The 20247-nt window shown below is 49.8% G+C and overlaps 1 protein-coding gene across 1 annotated transcript in view; it reads right to left on the bottom strand.

Moving 5' to 3' along the window:
* Positions 1-2032: 2032 nt before the first annotated feature.
* The window catches only part of SYPL2 (synaptophysin like 2), a 20074-nt gene continuing 1859 nt past the window's right edge, over positions 2033-20247 (bottom strand). The window contains exons 2-6 of the mRNA XM_019546172.1: positions 20140-20211; positions 14535-14659; positions 8837-9038; positions 7708-7899; positions 2033-6847 (exon numbers count right to left, since the gene is read on the bottom strand). Coding sequence (XP_019401717.1) covers positions 6719-6847; positions 7708-7899; positions 8837-9038; positions 14535-14659; positions 20140-20211 — 720 coding nt within the window. The 3' untranslated portion in view covers positions 2033-6718. The remainder of the gene's footprint in view (positions 6848-7707; positions 7900-8836; positions 9039-14534; positions 14660-20139; positions 20212-20247) is intronic.

Raw genomic sequence — 20247 nt, forward strand, 5'->3', positions numbered from 1 at the left:
GCCTGCCCCGCGGCATTCTGGGACGTGTAGTCCGCGCCGCCTCGGGGCACTCGCGGCGGGGGGCGGGGCTTCAGGCGCCCCGGCTCCCAGAGCCCGAGGGTCTCCAGCGCACGTGCCCCTCGGGGGCTTCCCCCTCGCAGCCACCTCTGCCCGCACGGCAGCTGCTTGGGGAGCCCCTGCGAAGGGTGTGGGGACACATGGCATGACAGGGGCACACAAGGGCATTGTCCCACCGTGAACACATCCCTCCCTACGTGGGATCCGGAGATGGGGAGCCGCTGGGGTCCAGGGACGAGTGCGGCAAGGGGAGGCTGGCGTCCTAGTCCCTGGCCGGGACTGCAAAATGACCCCGGCGAGATCCTAGCGCTGCCCCTTTCCTGTCCTGTCCACCTCTCGTGTTGGATGTCACTGGCCACGTCCGGCCAGCTTGGGCTCGAGCCGTGTCCGTGCAGCGTTGGGCTGGAGTGGAGTCAGTAGCTAGGGATGCTGCTTCTGGGAAGTGAAACCTCAAGGCTGAGGGGGAAGAGAGGACCACTTTGGCTGCAGTGGGGCATTCAAGGGAGCCCCGGGGTTAAACAAAAGCTGCACGAGCAGTGCGGGGAGGCTGGGATCCTGTCCTAGCAGTAACGAGACCCTGCATCATTAAAGCTTCGTGATCCATGTCGCTGATTTTGTGTGTCTGGGTGGGTGGCTGCCAAAGCTTGTTTCGTCTATGCACCAGGGTGAGGGTTGCAATGGGACGTGGTGCCTGTGAAACGCCAGCCTCCGCGAGGGAAGTGTGGTGTGTCACGCTGGAATATGTGCTGCTCAGTCAGCCTGCAGCCAAGAGATGGGTCCATTAAAAGCACCTTTAAAGTGGGTCCGGGGTGGCTGCCGAGACCTCACGAGACCTGCATGCACACACACGAAGCCAAAGCTTGAGAAGGCCTAGCTCCTACAGACAGCACCGGGGCTGACAATGAGATGTGTGTCATCTGTGATCCTAGTTTGGGATGATCGTCCTTGAGACAGCCAGGGTGCATGTCGCTCTTAAACTCCCAGGGGAACTGCAAGTCCTTTTTTTTCCACGGTGCTCCCCACATCCTAGAGATGGTGGGCCAGACCCAAAACAAGGATGCGGGTGCCTGAAACAGGACTAGGCAGACTACAGGTGCTGACTAAAAAATATGATCTAAACCCTCTCCCCCCACATACTCAACAACCCTAATTCCCTTATTATCTCCATTTTTGATGCTCCCTAGGCAATAGTGTTCTGCCTTTTGTGCAGGTCCGGAACTGCCTGTCTGAGCATTCAGATGCCTAATACTTGCCAAAGACCCATTTGGATCCCAAATCTAGGGCAACCGAGTCCTAAGCCCCAAGGGTCCTAATTTGACTGGCATTTCTAGAGCACACAAAGTGCACACCAACAGCACTGGGTTCAGCACAGCAGCAATAGCCATGTTTCATTGGAAAGCCCAGAGGGTGGTGACACCCACCTTTCATACACCACCACCACCACCAGCAAACTGTTCTTTCAGAGAATGCCCAGAGGTGCCTGCCTTTAGGAGTGGGTTCTGGGCTCTGCTCAGCTCCTGGCCGCAGGGGCCAGCACTCTAGTTAAAGTGCTCCCTTTCCCCATCCCCTCCCAGAGCACGTGTATAAATGCCCCCATGCCAGTGTCTGCATCTCCCAAGCTGCTGGGTGTACTCAGGTCTGAATCTGCTCTCAAACAGAAATGGAGAGAACGTTTTACTAGCCTCAGGCAACAGCTTGCTTGTGCTATCGCTTCCCCCCTCGCCGTGTGAATTAGAACTCAGGACCGTAGCTCCGGCAGCACAGTGAAGGAGTGCTTCTGTTAGATGGTAGTAGCATCAGCGTGCTATCCTCTGCATAAAGAACCCCCTGGGGACTGGGGTAGGGATGTGATCCTTTCTTTGCAAATGTGCTCAACTCATATAAGACCCTGAGAAGTGGACTTTTTATTACAGCAAAGTGAGAGAGGCTGTGCTGGAAATGAGTGAGAAGTGTAAAGAAACCAGAGCCAGTGTTCCTTCATAGCAAACCCTCATGATGCCTTTTTTTATTTGAAGCCATAATAACAAGCACCAGAAAAACATGCAACATAATCTCGCATAGAGGGGCCAGGCCTGGGAAGGAGGTGGGGCTTGCCAGCGAAGATAGTCAGTGCAAGGGCCCAGAGCATTCACTCCCCGGAGGAGAGCTAATTCCTGAGGTGCTGCCCCCCCTAGCCACTCCTAGTGCAATTGCTGGCTTTAGCAGTAGCCAAGAGGGTTAGAGAGTGATTCCTTTGGTGAACATGTTCCTCCCCCTTCCCCAGATTCACACACATTCAAGGCTACTCACTCCTGCCAAGCCTGACACCCTCACTATCCCCAAAGAAGAAATTCAGCAGAGGCTTTTAACAGTCTACAGCAGGGGTGTCAAAAATATGGCTGCATCTGACCCGGCCTGCGGGGCTCCTAAGGCTGGAAATTTGGGCCAGGGTCCACTGCCACCGACACACCTGGGCACCTCCATACTCTGTGTGGTGGGGGTACATGGGGAAGTATCAGTGGCTGCTGTTTTTGTGCCCTCCCCACAACTTGGTGCCCAGGGTTTATAACCTGGCCCTCCCACCTTAGGCCATTGCTGAATTTGTGTGTACCTAGTCCTGTTGGTGACGTGTGTCAGTGACAGAAGTTACAAGGGGGAGAAGAATAATGGCTATGTTAACAACCCCTGTGCCCCCACCACTCACCCTACCACCAGGCCCAGATCCAGCCCATGAGGAGCCCCGGGGTCCAGGTCCAGCCCATGGGGCTGGTCAGGTTTGACACCCCTGGTCTACAGGAGAACGCAAAGCCCGCCCTAGCTAAGGTTGGTTCCTCCCCCTCTTCCAAGTGACCTGTCCCAGTGGTCCCCACATCTGCTGGAGGTTAGCCTGACACAGATCTCTGTCCCAGGACAGGGCTGTATCATGAGCAGCATTGAACAGCAGGCCCAGATTCTGCAAGGCAAGCTCAGTGGGAATCATTAATGCAGGACTGTGGGCTGGGTTGAGTCTGGCACCCCTAATGCTACGGCTGCCTACGGGCTCCATTAATTTTCAGAGGGTAAAACAAATACTACTCAACAGTTCCAATCCCCGCATCCAGCACTGGGCAGAGAGGGCAGTGCCAATCTCAGCGCCACTAAGCAGAAAAATATATAATACTTTATATTTCCCATTTCAAATAAATAAATACAGACACGGAACAAAACAAAACTCACAGTATGCGTCATTCACAGACCCTGCTTCTGCATGAGGGCCGGGTTAAAAATACAGAGAAATACTTTCTCTTTTTCTCCTGTACCTGGAGCCGTTATTACTAATCAGTGATAAGAAAAATAAAGACACAGAGATCCATCCCTCCCTCCTCGGCATGGACAGGAGCCAGCTCACACAAACCCTGGGCTCCTGCAAGATACAGAGCAGCATAGTTCCCTGCTGTGACTCATGCTCAAAGAGGCCAGCTCTTCAGCTGGTGTCAGTCACCATTACTTGCTGACCTCCATGCAGCCACGGTGACTTATACCAGCTGAGGACTGCCCTCAGCTATCATCCAAAATTAGCAAAAAGGGACAAAGGCAAAGCAGGAATCATTTGTGTTGGTGGAGCTTCGGTTGTTCATTTGTTGTGGTATGGAAGCCTGGAGGGTTTCAACTACAGCAGCTAGCAACTGCCCTTCCAGATTAGACTGATGGTCTGTCTGGTCTGGACCCTTGTCTCCAGTATCAGCTGTTTCAAAGGAAGATACAAGGAACCCTACACGGGACAATTATGGGACAGCTTGACCAGAGTGGCAGTGTCTTCCTGCCTCCTGGCAGCTAACATCTGACTTATGCCCAGAAACTGCAAACACCATGAAGAACTAAGAGGTTTCCCACCTAGCCGTTGGGCTGGAGAAACACCATGGACCGTAGACCATTGGGTTCCCTTGTTTCCTGGGGCTTTTCAAGGCAACAGGCTGAGAAGCACACAACAGGGTCACTGCACTGTGCTGCAGAGAAGGGGCTCCTGTTAAACAGTGGTATCCTATCCTCTGCAGCTCTGTTGCCGCCAGATGACTGTGTAAGACAGTTGCCATCCTGCAGTGGAGGGAGGGTGGGGGCCCCTGGAAATCATTCCAGGAGGAAGAGGAAGGGGAACTTACAAAATATGTAGAAATGGGGTCTTTGCTGAACAGAAGGTCCCACAGCTAACAAAGCACCATTAACATCAGTGTCTCCTTCAGCAAAGGGGAGCCCCCTCCCCAGCATGTCGGGAGGGGAAGAAAAGGGAGTAAGACTAAAAAGACCTAAGGCAGAAGATTTGGAGTGGGATCTGAATTACTGGGCCCCTGCCTGAAGGGAAAGTATATACCCCTCATCATGCATTGCAGTGCCCTGAAGGGGAGGTATACAGCTCCCACTACACACAGCAGTGCCTCAAGTTTCTCAAGGAGTAAAGGTTTTAAGGCACTAAAAAAGCTGCTTTACATGGATTTCAGACAGTCTAGGACAATGAACAAGAGGCAGGAAGAAAAGCCATCAGAACCCCTGATCGGATGTCCAGCAGAGGGCTGCTTTGTTTGGGAAGATTGGGTAAGGAGTATGGACATGTAAGGAAGAAACATAAGCCCGAGGAGCCCTGTTGTTAGTCCCATCCTCCTCTACCCCATCCTATTCCCACCCGTGGAAGAGGCGTACAAGCCAATGAAGACTACAGCAGTTGTTAAGGAAACAGCACAACAGAAAAGAAAGATTAATGTAGTGCTAAATATGCCTTGTCTTTGGGATCTGTGCTGCCAGTGCCTACCTTCCCTTCTGCCCAAAAGCTCTGGGCAGAGCCCTGTCAGAAGAGATCAGGCCTCACAATGCCAATGGGCTCCAGCGCCAGCTGCCTATGCTGCAGTGGCTGGAAAGGCTAGCGATAGTCTTGTTCCTGGGTTTGGTGACCCATCAAGCTGCCACAGAGCTCCAGATCACAGGATGCAGGTGGGAAAATGCCACTGATTTTAGCAGTCTGTCATCATGCAGCTAGACAAGGAAAATGCTAATGGCCTTGGGCGTGGGCAGATGAATACTCCAGTGTAATTCACATTGATTTTATATACTGATGTAAACTACACCAGGCCCTGGAATGGACAGATGTGGAGCTATCCTGGGGTAGCTCACATAGTAGGAAGCTATTCTGGCACCATCACACTAGGTGCCAAATTAGCAATAACAGCCTATTTGCCTTCAGGAAATGATTGACTACCCCAGGATGGACATGACTAAAGGACACCTAAACTGGTGTAACTTACATGGGTGAAGTTTTACCCCTGACTCTTTCAGGGCTAATTCTGCAGCAGATCAGACAGTTACCCCAGCCTAGGCATCATTCATCCACAACTTTTTCACACAAGTGTCATGTCAGTGACCTCTGTGGAAATGTTACATCTGTCCAGGGCTCTAAACTTTCTCCTCGAACACACTCCCATCTTGCTGGTGCCCATGTGAAACCTAAAGAGACTGTTACTGCCTTGCCAAGATTTTTTCTCCTTGGAGCAAAGTGTCATCAGTTTAGATCAACAAACTACAGAAATGTATCCCAGAAGTCATGCAAGGCTCTGTGGCCTAGGGCATCAGAGAGTGTCCATGTCCTGCTGCAAGCCCCACTGGGATCTGAAATTTCCAACTCCTTGGAAGGCTGATAAAGAGGGGTAGGAGACCCAGGGCTATTCCTCAGACATGGGGAAGAGGCAGCCTTTAATGGACATGTGGCTCCAGGTGGGAAGCAATATCAGTTCCTTCTGCAGAGGCCACTTTGGAAGAGGAACGAGCTGGGCACCTGTCTAAGAAAAAGACTCCCCCGTGCTTGAGAATGGAAAATACTATGTAGGTCCCTGCCCTGCATAGGCGAGATGATGTCCCACTGGCAAAGGATGTCACAGGCATTAAGCTGCTGGCACACTGATTTAACTGGCCTAAATAATGAGCTCCCTCTGAGCCACACAGGAGCAAAAAGCAGCTGAAAACCCTCCATCAGCTTCCCTGAGGAGATAAGAAGGCTTCAGGCAAAAGGGAGGAAGAGATACATACCCGCCCCCCCTTAACAGCATATTCTCCCCCTTCCCCACCTGCACCTTTACTCCCTCTGCCTTGTTCCTAGGGGAGCAGGGAGGCAGAGACAAGACTGCCTCTGCACCGGGGGTGCTTTTGCACAAGGAGGTGCCAAGATGACTGGGCTCCTGCAGTCTCCCTGACTTAGGTCTCTTCAGCCCCTTTGCTTTCACTAGCAAGTGACCTGCCACGGCTTCTAAAAGCTGAATTGGCTTGTCATACCAGCTGCGGGCAGAAATTCCACATGACCTCATGCTCTGGGGAGGGAAGCCAGGAACACAGGAAAAAGGAAATGATGTTTATAGAGCAAGAAAGAAAAACCCTGCTAAAGAAAACACAAGTTTTGTGGTAGCCACTAGGAGTCTGCTACAAGTTAAGTATACCTGGGACTATGACAGGGCTTCTGCCTGCCAGCCACTTAAAGGCAGGCATCTCATAATGCCCAAGAAGGATGCTGGCATGACCATGGGCCTCAACAAGGATCGCAGAGGATGCGACTCCCGTTGAGGCTCAGCAGTGGGATGGGCATGTGTTTGTGTGTGTGAGACAAGGTGCTGTCCATTCGGGGTGGGGACGCCTTGGGACCAGGGTGGGTGGGAGAGGAGGTACTTTATTGCTTGTCGATGGCTCCTTGTTCTGCAGAGCTCTCCTTGCTGGTGGCTTGCGCATGCCATGTGGTCTCTTTAAACACAAACCAGCAATTTCCAGCCCACAGGATAAAGTTGATGAAGCCAAAGAGCTGGAAGAGAGAGAGAAAGAGAGAGAGGGTAAAAAGCATGGGCAGGAAACACACACATCCACATGCCTGTGTGTGCTCAGTGGATAGATTTAGAAGTGTTCAAAACTGCAGGTATGTTGTCCTCTGGTGCCAGTCACCAAAAGGATAAGGTCAGGGACAATTACAGCCAGCTGAAAACTTCCCTTAGCTTAGCCAAGCTGGAGGCCTTACAGATTTGAAAGTCTCCACCTAAGTTTCCTTCAGTCCCTGTGCTGCAGAAGTAGCATCACTAAGGCACACAGACTTCCAGCTGCTGTGACTGCATCTCCTAGCAATGCACTTGGGACCAGGAACGGCACTCCATATGCCATCTCAGCAAGGTGTCCCACCAGCTCCTGGTGCCTCATCTGCCCTGGTCCATTTAGCATCAGATGCACAAATGTAACACAAATGTAACCCACCCTATATGGCTCTGTCACCCTCTACTGGCAGTGCACCTAGAGAATTTGAGATGCCTGATGTAGCTTTGTTTAGGTCTTCTAAGCCAGGATCTTTCCACTCAGGTAGGAAAAGGCTCCTGCTTTAAGATCCAGAGGTCCTGCATCATCTCCATGCTCTGATATCCCTCCTAGGGTGGTGGCTTGACACAAGTTGATATTACTGAGATACTTATGGGAGTCTCCACTAACGTTTTGCATGAGACCTAACACTGCAGATTTTGCACCTCATGGGCCAGACCCCCAGCTGGTAAAAATGGGCTATTAATTTCAGTGGAATTACTCCAATTTGCACCTGCTGAACATGCAGCCCACTGCCTTCCATGTCACCACGTCACCCAGGTCCCCTCCCACCCCCTGGCTTGCTGTTCTGCCAGTTCTTACCACAGAGATGTTGGCCAGCCCCATGGAGGGAGTGGCCCCAGCATTACAGACACTCTCCTGGATATGACACACCGTCATGGCAGCGATGAGGCTAGAGGGCCGCGTGGCTCCCTTCACATCCGATAGGCCTTTGCCCCAGGCTGCAGCTGCCACCAGCCAGAAGAAGGTAAATGAGACAGTGACACAGAAATCCTGGAGGGGACGGGACAAATAAGAAGTGTCATGCTGCTCCCAGCTCTGTACACAAGGGTCCCTCTCATTCTCACCAAACATGGGCACTATGATCTGTCTCCAGGATCCTGATTTCTTCCCCCCAACCCAGATGCTGCAAGGAAGGACCCTCTAGCTCCATTCCAAAGCCCTCCAAAGTACTTGGTTAAAGCAGCCCAGGGCATTTGTTGGGAGGGTCCCATAAGGCTTCTTCCTCCCACATGATACAACTCCACACTTCACTAAAAAGCCAAAGTGTTTAGGGCTGCATAACTTCAGTTATATGGCTTAGTTCTGCTCTTGATGCTTGTATCCAGTGCCTCTGGATTCTGTCCTGAAGCCCAAGGTACCAACAGACCTTGCAGGGTCTGCTGCCTTTGTCTGCAAGTGCTGGCTCTGAACCTACCTTCAGTCTTTGCTCCTAAGATACTGAGCTGCAGGCTATAGTGACTGGTCTGCTGACTTCAGCCATAATTAGGGGATGCATGAAGATAGGGAAGAGACTACCTCATTGGCCATATCCCTCTTCCCTATTACTACAGATGTGATGGTGCCACAGGGAAAGAGATCTCAGTGCCCGAAGTGGGCTGCAAGATTGGAACATTGGTTGAGGGAGAAAAAAGTGAGTTCAATGATTAAGACAATACACAGATGCTTATCTCCCTCTCCTGTTTCCTATCAAGAGACTAACAGGACTAGCTCCCTCCCTCTACTCGAGAGAAATAGGAAGTGATTTACCCAGGGTCTCACAGTGAGTCATTGTCAAAGCCAGGAGTCCTGGCTTTCAGCCTTGTGCTCCAGTCATTAGACCAGTCTCTCCTGCTGCGTAAACAGATTAAACCCCATACTCCTTTGGATTAAGCCTCAAGCATAAAGAAATGCTAAACCAAGGTTGTGCCCTGGGAGACTCAGATCTTACTGCAAAGGGAAGCCTCTTATTCTCGATGTAGAGAGAATGAAATCGCAGATAGACCACCAGGGCTGCCATGCTGTAGAGGAAGGAGAAGACCCCCAGAGTCACAAAGAACTCGGCTGGAGCTGAGAAGTCCCCCATGAGATGTAGTGTCCTTTTCTCAGCGTCTTCCTCGCAGACAGGCATTTCAAATGGAATCTGGTATAACCTGCTCCAGAGAGAGGGGTGGAGAGAGGAGATGCGTTTCATTCAGCAAGTGCAGAGAGCAGGGGAAAGAATAGCTGTCACCCCCTCCCAACTCCCCCAGTGAAAGCAGCTGGCCTATTTGATGGCTGGGATTGGTGGGCAGAGTAATATAAGGCTTGCTCCCTCAGATGAAGGTGGGACCATAGAAACCCATATATCAACTGAGTTCAGGGGCCAAACCATGAATGAACAGGGTTGAGAAGTGCAGGCTTCAAAATGAGGGGCTCACAGGGGATGCCAAGCAGAGAACCTGGAACAACACCACTGTCCAGCTCCCACTGGCACCTAAAGGACCTCTCCCCTGATAGGGCCTGCAGGCCAGTGGCAGGGCATGCTCCTTCATGCTGCCTTGCCAACATGGCTTGTCTATTCTAGGATCAGTAGCCACTGCCCATGGTGGCATAACCCCAGTGCCTGGCCTGCAGTAGCTCTTACACCAGAGGGGTGCTCTCCATCGATGCCCTGCTAGTGTAGTCATGGTCTAGAAGCATTCAGATAGCGTAGTGGTTGGTCCTCTGCTTCTCTGCCTACTTAGGTTTTATTAGGTGTGCCCACTGCTTCAGCATCTGACTGCATCTCAGCTGAGCTTGCCAGCAAAGAGGACCTACTCGTGGCAGTAAGGGTAGGAGTTTAAGTGACACTTCATCTCTCCTAATGGGAATGATATGCACAGACATTGCTCACAGAGGCTGCCAAAAAGGCACCAGCTGGTATTAGTGTTCTGATTCAATATGGTCTGATTTAGACTGCGGGTTCTCCAGGGCCATGACCTTACCTTTGTCCACAGCTAGAAAGCACCTTACAGATTATGTAAATAAGTAAAAGGCTACTCTCTGTCACCACCTTCCTAGGTTGATTATGAAAAATTCTCCAGCCTGGTATCCCACTCCCAATCCTAGGACATTTTTGTTTCACCCTAAATGAAAAGGAGGTTCTTTACACTCTGACCCTTTACGTGGACTGTCAGAAAACTGAACATAACAGTACTGAGCTAATACCCAGCTGTTTAGAAATACAGGACCAGATCCTGAATGGATATAAAAATCATCATTTCTTCTGCTCTCAACAGACCTGTGCCCACTTGCACCAGGATCGGAGATAAGGACTTGACCTGGGCAGTGACACAGAATGTCCTTGCTTCCATTTAGCAAAAGGTACAAAACAGAGACAATAAATGGAAAACACGTTAAACAGGTGCTTAAAATCCTAATCACTGCAGTTAGGAGTGAGTTGACTGCAGCCCTTAGAAGAAGGGAAGAGAGCTCTTCTCTTCCATCGTGTGTTCTGAACCAGGCTGGAGCCTGCATATGTTAGAGGCCAGATAATTAAAAGAAATTTGATGGCAAGAACACTCATTAAGGAGGACTGACTTATACCCATATATCCCAGAGCCTGCAAACAGTTGTCCCTGCCAAGATGGGACAATGACCATTGTTTTAGCTGCACACTTCCCCATTTCTCCCCCTGCTAACATTTCTCCTAGTCAAATGCATTTCAATGGAGTTCAAAGTTGTATCTCTATTTATAGCTACCAAATGTTGGCAGGCAGGCCAAGATGTGTGGATAGATATAGCCATGTTCACACTTTTCATATGTTTAGCTTCACAGGATGGATTTCAATCTAATTCTGGCCCCTTTTCTACTCACTCAAGATGCTTTTTTTTGCTGAGCCCCAACAAATGAAGCAGTTATTTCTATTATTGCTCTGACTTCCTTGTTCCTTGGCAAACCTCTCTTGCTTTGGACTGGCAGAAACACTAATGAAGGCCGGGCATAATGGAACAGATCACTGGCCCATCAGCTCCAGTAACCTACTTCCAGCAATGGGATATGTCTGAAACACTGTTAGATCTCTTTCTGGGCAGGTGATGGAGGGATACTTTCTCAAGTAAACTACTTGTTTTGAAAGTTTGCGTCCAAGGAAAAATGGCAAATGTTGCTGTAAAAGACAGAGGACTGATCTCCAATTATTTATGACTGCTGTGTTTGACCTGTTCCTGGGCAGCATTACTGTATGCTTATATTGGGTTATCATTTACTAAGTGCATATGCCGGTTTAGTTTAATAGCAGGGTTACTGGGAAGCAAGCAGGAGGGGAGCACAGTGGCTCCAGATAAGCAACCTCTCAGGGGTCATTAAGAGACAATACCTGAGCTATTAGCTGTGAAGATGCTATCTCCAGGCTGCAGACTGAGGCAAAGACCAAAAAGACTGTAAACAGTTAAAAAGTCTCTTTCTGTCCAGCTATGAGGCAGTTGTCAGGGAGGCATTTGTGGACAGCAGACAGGCAGGGATACAGATCCCACTGGGGGGGTCTGAAGAGATCTGGCTCCAGAGAAAGAGGTAACTCTTAGGTAAGGCAGATGTGTGAGGAGGTTACTTCTTGTTTTCACATCCTTGTTCTTACACACTAAACTTTGTTCCAGTTGCTAAAATGAAACAATCTTTTGCTCTGAGGAACCTCTCTGGTCACTTTTATTAACTTCTGGTTATGAGCCAAGTCAGGTCTGATGCGGGGGGGACATGTTCGATATACAGGGTGCTGTAGAACCAGTCTTAGACCCAGAGAGTCATCTGATTCCTCCCCAGGCAAGCAGAAGTACAAAACCCAATTGGGCCTGTACGGAGAGATCAGAGAGGGTCTCGGAGGTACAAATAGTCCAGAAACCACAACAGCTGCATAGGACTCAGCTCTTGCCCACATTACAGACTTCTGCCAGAAGAGCTGCATCAGCAAGGGGTATGAAAAGATACTAATGCAGCTATGCCAGCAAAACCTCGGAAGCAAAGCTTCAGTCATTCAGGGGAGTGGGTGTAACTCTGGTGACAGGAAAAATGTACCAGCAGAGCCATGTTCAAACCAGGGAGCCTGGCTCCCTCAGCACTGCCATTATAGTTAAAGCAGCAACAGTCCCAGAGCATAGACAAAGCTGCAAAACTCACAGAGGTGGCATTGTCCCCTGGGGGCTATGAAGGGTTAAAATAGTGTTTTCCAGATTATTTTGGTCTTAATCCACACAAGGTACTTCTACAGGTGCACTAATGCACCAGAGGTATGTGCCATACCTGTAATAACAGGTACTAACTGAATGCACAGTATCCAACACTACTGCACAACAGCATCAGCGCATGCCTTTTTAGTGACATTAATGTGCAGTAGACTAATCCTAGTGCATACTAGCAAAACAGCAAGGCTTTTGCTGTGATGCACTAATATGCAATACAATTAGTCTATGACACATTTAGCATCTCGTGTAGACCCATCCACATTTACCTTGTCTGGTTAAACTGAATGGTTAACTGGTTTCTCTGCACCCTTGAATAGAAGCAGACCTGAACACAGAAACTGCCTAACTGCAACAGATCAGTGGTCCACTTAGTCCAGTATCCTATCTCTTAACAGTTGCCAATATGAAATGCTTTAAGAAAATCACCTCATTTTGGAGCACAGTACCAGGGAAGGAGAATTTCTTCCTGACCCAGCTGGAGATCAGCAAATGCCCTGAAGGATGAGGACTCAGAGTCTTTGCTGTTACTGTCAGAGCTATGCTAACTGCAGGCACTCCTCTCATTTATACAGATACCTAATCCTCCTTTGATGCTGCACTAAGCTATTAACCTCAGGTAATCTTGGCACAAATGCCTCTCTCCTAAATCTCATACCAGACCTGCTCATGCATTCTCCCACACAATACAGCCTGAAGATGTCCAAAAGGTTCCTCCTCAATGCTACAGCCTGCCTAGCTTGCTTTGGAATGAATAAGGGTTTTTCTTATGCTCTGGGGACTGTGTCTAAATGCTCTTCTTTTCCCGACCACTAATGGGGTCAGAACAGCTCTTCCCATAATGGCCTGGTTCTCCCTTGAGCATTCTGTCTCCAAGAGATGTTCTAAAAGATACACCTTTAGATACAATGCAGCCCAAGAATTATTAGAGCATTTATTAAAAGTATTTGCATGCCCGGCTAATCATAATGCAGAGGAAAGATATGAAGAACATAAGCAGAATATTGTTCTCCTAAGAAAAGCAATATCTCGGAGGTGTGCCCATGTTATTGGACAAATTTTGTTACATGCAAAAGAGAGACAAAAATGTGATAACCCCCCTGCATACAATTAGCAAGTGCTCACAGCTCAGCTCCTGCTGGGAGCAGAGACCTGCCCCCTCAGTGTGAAATGAGACCTGAGGTTGGGTGGGGAGCTTATTTCCTATTTGATCACACCCTTATTGACACCACTTGGCCTGACAAGTTCTCTTTTCTACCCCCGAGGGAATGTTTCAAATATAACTAAACCCAGCTCACCCACACCTGGTGTGAGCAATGCTGGTAACTCTAGAGGAGGCAAGGCACCTCCAGCTGGCATTACATTATGCACCATGCCACCTAACCCTGCTCAGAACTAGTCTAAGACATGGAGAAAGGTCCTCCACCGATGCCAAGCAATGCAACTCTGTTGGCTTCAGTAGAGCTGTGCTGATTCACAGTAGCTGAGCATCTGACCCATGTGCTTCAAGAGGTTGCAAGAATCTTGCCTCCCCAGGGCCTGGCTAAGGAAGAGAAAGTTTGGTTGCTCTGCTCCTCTTTGGTCATGCCAACATGTTCATTTAGAATTGCCTTGTTCTCTTTGCAACTACACACTTACGGGGGAATCACTTTTGCTTCTATACCATGTGGTCAGGCAGTCTGGGCCAACTTACCTCAGCTATATCCAAAGGCCCTTTCTTTGGACTGGTTCATTGGCAGCTTCCTAATATCAGTCAGTCTTGGACAATTAAAACCTACACCAGTCTGCTTCCTCCCTGCTGCTTGTGCATGCCCATTGCAAAAAATTTTCCAAAACTTAGTAACGCAGAAAGAAACCAAAATGGAAGCTGTTTTGCACTGGGACAGGTAAACAAGTATTCTTCCACTCCCAACCTCAGATCAATCTGTTTAGATGCATGATAATTTAAGAAAAACCTGCCATGAGAGTCCCATTCTACCAGAAGTATCCTGCAGCTGAGTGCCACAGGTTAAGGATACCCTGTATCAAAATGTATCCCTTCAAAGCAGCGGTGTCAAACTCATTGCCATTTTAAGGGTAGGTAAAATGGGGTGGAGAGGTGAGGGGACATTAGCTGCCTGGGTTTTGGAGATGCACTAAAGCAGCGGGGAGTAATACCACCACCACAGGGGCTCCAGCAGCTGCAGTGACAACAGCCATGGGCTGAATGACCCACCTCCACAGGCCGGATTTGGCCCATGGGCTATATGTTTAACATCCCTCGTTCAAAGAATGGGTAAGAGGCAGGGTAGATATGCACCCTCAGAGCTAGTTAAGTGTGTCTGCGTTGCGAGAGTGCTCCTCTTGGGCGGGAGGGGCTGGCGCTGGGTTTTCATCGCAGTCTTTTTGTCCTCCTGTCTGAAAAGGTTAATCATTATTTTGGCTGAACTATCATTAGGGAGATCCCCATTTACCTGAAGGGATATCCAAACTGCACGGAGATGGCAGTCATTTCTTGGTTTTTGCCATTGCATTTCACAGTAGCCCCCGTCTCCCCACTGAAAGAGCCACAGGATCCAAAGGCAAATATGGCAAAGAGCTGGAAGAGAAGAAGCAAAATGCTTTGGAGCCAGAGGGACCCCAGCTGGTGAGAAGGAAACTGGCAAAAGGCCCGTGATGACAGCTCTGCTGGGCCCCCCACCCCTCCTGAGACTTACAGTGCAGCCTGGAGTGATCACAGGTAAATCATCCTGGGTTCATGTGGACCTCACAGGGCTGCAGTGGACCTGTTACAGGGTAACAGGGGCGAATGGATAGCTTCTGTAGCTTCCAGTCAGGTGCCCCAGTCACCCGCTGTGCTGGTGAAACCAGGCAGCAGGCAGCAGAGCAGCAGCAGATCCATTTCTTGGAACAATAATGTTTATAGCAAAAGAAATAAGAACAGGCCAACACAGACAACATGTGAAGAAACAGAAAACTCTCCAGGCCAGGCCTCCTGGGGGATGATCTCGGTCTTCACGGAGGCATTCTCCTGTGTCCGGCACACGGCCACTCTTACACTCTCATCCCAAGCAAGAGCGCAACAGCAACAGGAAGTAAGAGATGAGCTGGAGTCACATACCACGCAGTGTGATAACTGGCCAGACATCCCACCAGGAGAGAGATTAGTTTTCCCCATATATTGAGCCCGTTCAATATATGTCCTTTCTGTTAAATCAAATAAGGAGGCCAGTAAAAGCCAATAATGACATGGACACCTGCCCAATGGGAACTGGACCGAGACCATGAACTATCCTCCAGTGGAAAACCATCACCCGCACTATTGGTCCCTGTCCTAAGGACTTGAAGGCTATTTGACAACCTAGAAGTGAAAGGCTCCATGTGCCATTACCAATCCTCTGAGCCAGCCATTCTCCCTAATTAGGTTTGTTGGACTTCAGCATTAAAAACGACAGTTGTACATTTTTGGTGGGAACCAGAAACACCTGCACTAAGTAAACTGGAACAGGTATGCAGCAGCTGGTAGGACAATAAGAGGCGAGATCTCACCCTATCGCCTGGCCTCTCTTACAAGATACAAGTGCCCCTCTCTCCACAATACACATATAGCGCTCTGACTTCATAAGATTTACCCCACGTTGTAGTAACACAGGGGATGGCCTGCTGATTCTCACAGAGGATAGAAACAAAGCACAGAGTCATGCAGGAAATCAGTCTCAGTGCTGGGAATAGACCACAGGTGTGTGAGCTCACAAGCTTCCAGTCCAGCTAATAAATGACACTCTCATACAAGAATCTGCGAGAAGGAAAAGAAAAGACAATCCCACCAGGCTGGCTCCCATAACTCCCCTCGCTAACACTGACTCTTCCAGGTTCTGGGATAGCAGTGGGTTAGCACAGGAAGACATCCTAGGGCATAACATGCCAGACCAGCAAAGGGTGTAAACATCACCTGCAGTCTGATCTGCACTGCTCCTACCTCCATAACATGCTGCTTAGAAGAACCACAGCATGGGTGCCACAGTGGCACAGGCAGCCTGTGTGTGTGGCACATGGCAAATCAGGGTGAGGACAGGCAGCACAATGGGAGATCGGGCCGGAAGCAGAAAGCAAGGCAGCAAATCAGGCAAGGAGCACTGGGCAAGGAGCAGAAAGCAAAGCAGCAGACCGGGCATGGGAAGGGGATCAGAGTGGCATTTGGGGAGGATGTGGGGCTAACCTGTATGCCTGCTAAAAAGGTTGGCCCCACTGACTTAGAAAACAGGCAGAAAACAGCTTCAGGGGTTGGGACATGGAGGAGGAAGGCATCACAGTTTCACAGACTAAGAAGAAGATAAAAACAGGCCCACTGCTAAAGGAGAGGGGGCAGTGCCTTACCCCGACACATGGCATCCCCAGCCGTGAACCCAGCAAATATTCTGAGCTATAAGGGGAAGCACAAATCACCACCAGCAGCCCAGCATAATACCTGAGATCACAAAGCCACCAGCAGTTTGCTGCTTTGTTCTAGCCTATAACCCAAGTGCTTCCTAATGGGCCCAAAAAGGTCTGGCTGTCCCTCATATAGAGAGCCTCTGTACTAGTCTGAAGAGCTGAGTGACAGCCCAGTCCCTCACCAGTTCCACCTCCCTGCTGGGTTTCTGTTCCCTGCCCAGCAATGCCAGCAATGCAGGCTGCCTGGACGCCATGCCAGAGAGCTTTTCTTACTGGCTCCCTTTCGCGTCTTGCTCACTGGCTCCCGTGGTGAGCTGGCCAGCTTGGGGACAGCCCATGAAGCTTCTCGCTTGCTCGTAGGTGTGCAGTCATGGAAGGAGAATGGCCCCAGGTCAGGCAGGAACCTGGACGGTGCCACAAGACCTAGATGTGGGCACAGATCTTGCTCCAGCTCCAGTGCATAGGCAATCCCCTTAGCGTTGCTGGGAGTTACAGAGGAGGCTCTTCGGTGGCTTCTGAACAATTTCTTACATGGCTGTCAGGCCACCTGTCCCCTAAGGAGCTGAATCAGCAGCTTGGAAACCACTCAGAGAAGCCTGGTGTTTCAAGAGCTGCTGATGCAGTGGCATGCAGGCAGGTGGCTTGGCCAGAAGTGAAAAGCCCCTTTTAAAAAAAATATCTCTGTTTTTACAGGAACCTCAAGCTGTCCTCCTGCTTTGTGCCTCACTGTGAAACACAGCCTGACAACCTGATGATCTGTGTCAGGGGTGGGAAGCTGAGGGCTTGCGACCCCATTAAAGTTCTTCATCCCTTTAAAGAATCGTTTGATTTTCTTTCTGGTACTGATAATACTGAAGGGCCTTGATGCTGCTAGGCCAAAATCAGTTTTCAGTTACACATTCAATAAACTGCTGTCTTGTTTTCTTTGCCTCCTTGTAATAAGTGTGTAATTCATCCATACAGGAAATGGTTACAAGTCTCAAATGACATTTCCTGTGCTTCTTTCTGTGTTGAATTTCTCTTTTTCTTCTATTGGCACAGGGTGAAGATGAATGTGGTTCCTGAATAGTTTTCTGGTAACTCATCCAGCAACTGAGCACTGGTTAAGTTCACGCTCTCTGAACTCTGGCTTCCCTGAGCAACAGAAAGAAACATCAGCTCTGTGTGTCGCACGTTGTGTTTGAGGGAGAGAAAAGAGAGCACGGAAATGGAGGGTAAAGAGCCTCAGACTGAATATTTCACACGTCATCTAGAACAGATTGATTCCCCCTTGAACATAACTGAATCATTAACCCAACAGGGGGAAAATGTATAGCATTTGGGGCAGAGGAGATTCACTGTGGGTTCATCTACATATTCATTAACACGCCTTAATTACTGAGCATTGAGTTTAGTACTTGTTTAACGAAGTAATAACTAAATGGATAGTAACTAGAGTTACTGCGCAGTAGGACTGGCGCATGGTTATTTCACGACGCTTACTGTCCATTAACCTAATAACGCTGTGCAGTAGGCGATAAGCATGGTTTTTAACCACCACACTACTGCGCAGTGTTATTAGGCAAATGCGCAGTAAGCGTCTTGTGTAGACGCACCCCGCGTCATCTCAATCACTTCCCAACCAAAGCAGAATTATTCCTCACTGAATAGTCCCTACCGCTTTGTCCAGCCTAGTTTTAAATGACTGAAGCATGTCTTTGCTTGTGGCACTGTGCGCTAGTCTCATGCATCTCTTTCTTACCATTTGTTTTCTGCATTAAAGTTTCCTGTTGTTTAGCATTAGCCAATCGCTCCTAGTTATTACATCCCTTCAAATACCCGCGGTATTGCATCTTTGGGGTACTTTTGAATGGAGGGCCTGACCCGGCAAGCTCCTTGAACTGAGCTCCTTCAATTTGTACTGGCTTCCATCAGAACTTAGGCTATTTGTTGGTACATGAACATAAGTAACTGCCATTTACTGAGTGCAACCACAGGTCCATCTTGCCGAGTCTCCTGTGTCACACAGGGGGAGGGAGTGGAGGCTAAACGGCAGAACGCACAGGGCACAACCAGGAACCACTGTTCCTCTCTCACTTGCAACCTCCTGCCTTTAGGATCTAACTGGCCTCTCATTAAGGGTAACTGGCCTCTTACTAGTCAAGTCAAAAGTGAAATTAATATTAATTAGACCTGTCTCAGGTTTGGGGTAGTCGGTTTGAAACACCCTGGGTTTTCAAGGGTACTCACAACTCCCTTTGGCTTCAACCAGAACTGCAGGTGCCCGAGCCCTTGGTGTCCCAGGTTGGGGTTTGGACTCCCCAGTATTCAGTTACTCAAAACTCAGAACCAACGTTTGAATGTATTGGCCTGGGGCTACACACATTTGGGGCTCCATCTTCTGGGTGGCCAAATCAAGAGAGCTGGCTTTGATTTGGGGCTGTAGACCTTGTGTAAGTTACTTCCCCTCTTTGTCCCTAAGCTTCCCCATCTGAAAAACAGCAATAATGACACTGACCTCATCTGTAACAAGCTTAGTGGTCTATGGATGAAAATTGCTACATAAGTGCTATTATTAGAATAACCGTGGTGCAATATATACTAGCATGGGCTTCCACAGAGGCCGGCAGATCAGGAGTGAGACCCCAAATGCCACAAGCAAAAGTGGGACAGTCCGGTCACCAAATGGAGGCATGTAAGAAATACAGCAGTGTTGACGTGCCCCCAGATCTGACAGTGCAAATCATTCCTATTCCAGACCGAGGGCCCTGCCAACTGCACTCTTTGCAAACATTTTAATTCACTGTTACTGTTACCAAAGCCTTTCCACACCCTGCTTCATTCAAGGGTCTCAGACCCCTTGGTAAAGGGTAATGAATGCAGATGCCTGAAAGCGGTATCTTCTCCTTACAGATGGCTCCACTGGGGCTCAGAGGACATGAAGTGATTCGCCCAAGGTCACGCGAGGGTTGTCCCTACAGAACCCAGGAGACCCCGTCCTCCGAATCCTGCTCTAGACAACACTTCTTCCTGGTTAAGGATGCAAGAAGTGCGACGATGTCTGATGCCCAAACTGGAGAGACAGTCAACCCCTCTAAAACCGCGAGATAACTTTCCCCGGTGGAACACATGTTGCTGTGAAAATCACTGTGGCAGAGACAGCCCAAGACATTAGGGCTTGATTTAATGAGCAGACGGTAGCTGAAGGCTGCTTCATTAATAAGGCGAGCCTGGCTGTCCCACACGCTCCCTCCTGGAGCCCTGCGCTCCCCATTAGCACGGGGCCCATTCCCTCGCCCCCCACCCCGGGGGGGGGGCGCTGAAGAGAAGGGAGTTGAGGAGCGAGACAAGCCAGGCCCGGTATGTGCAGGATCAGAGCTCTGGAAAGGTGAAACCGCTGCAGCCAGGGTGTTTTTTTCCCCCTCCCCCTGAAATGTGAGCAGCGCTCCCCGGCCCCTCCCGGCAAATCCAGGCTTCCTTGCTCATAGAAGGGCTGCCTTGGAGGGCACGGCGTGCTCGGCTCCTTCCCTGCTCATGCCTGGCTCGTCCAGCCCCCCCGCCCCTCGGGCCAGCTTGGCATAACTTTGCAGGAGCGTCACTTGCCCCCCCAACCCCCGGGCACCGAAATAGAAAGAGCCTGGAAGTTGGAGGAGATGGAAACCTTACCCACTCCAGCACCTTGATGAAGCCCAGGGGCTCCTCCAGCCGGCTCCAGCGCAGCCCGGACAGCAGCCGGCCCTGCGGGGAGAGGACGGCGGGCGTGAGGCGGGCGCG

Source organism: Crocodylus porosus, unplaced genomic scaffold, assembly GCF_001723895.1.
Source record: "Crocodylus porosus isolate Cpor-Errol unplaced genomic scaffold, CroPor_comp1, whole genome shotgun sequence".
NCBI lineage: Eukaryota > Metazoa > Chordata > Crocodylia > Crocodylidae > Crocodylus > Crocodylus porosus.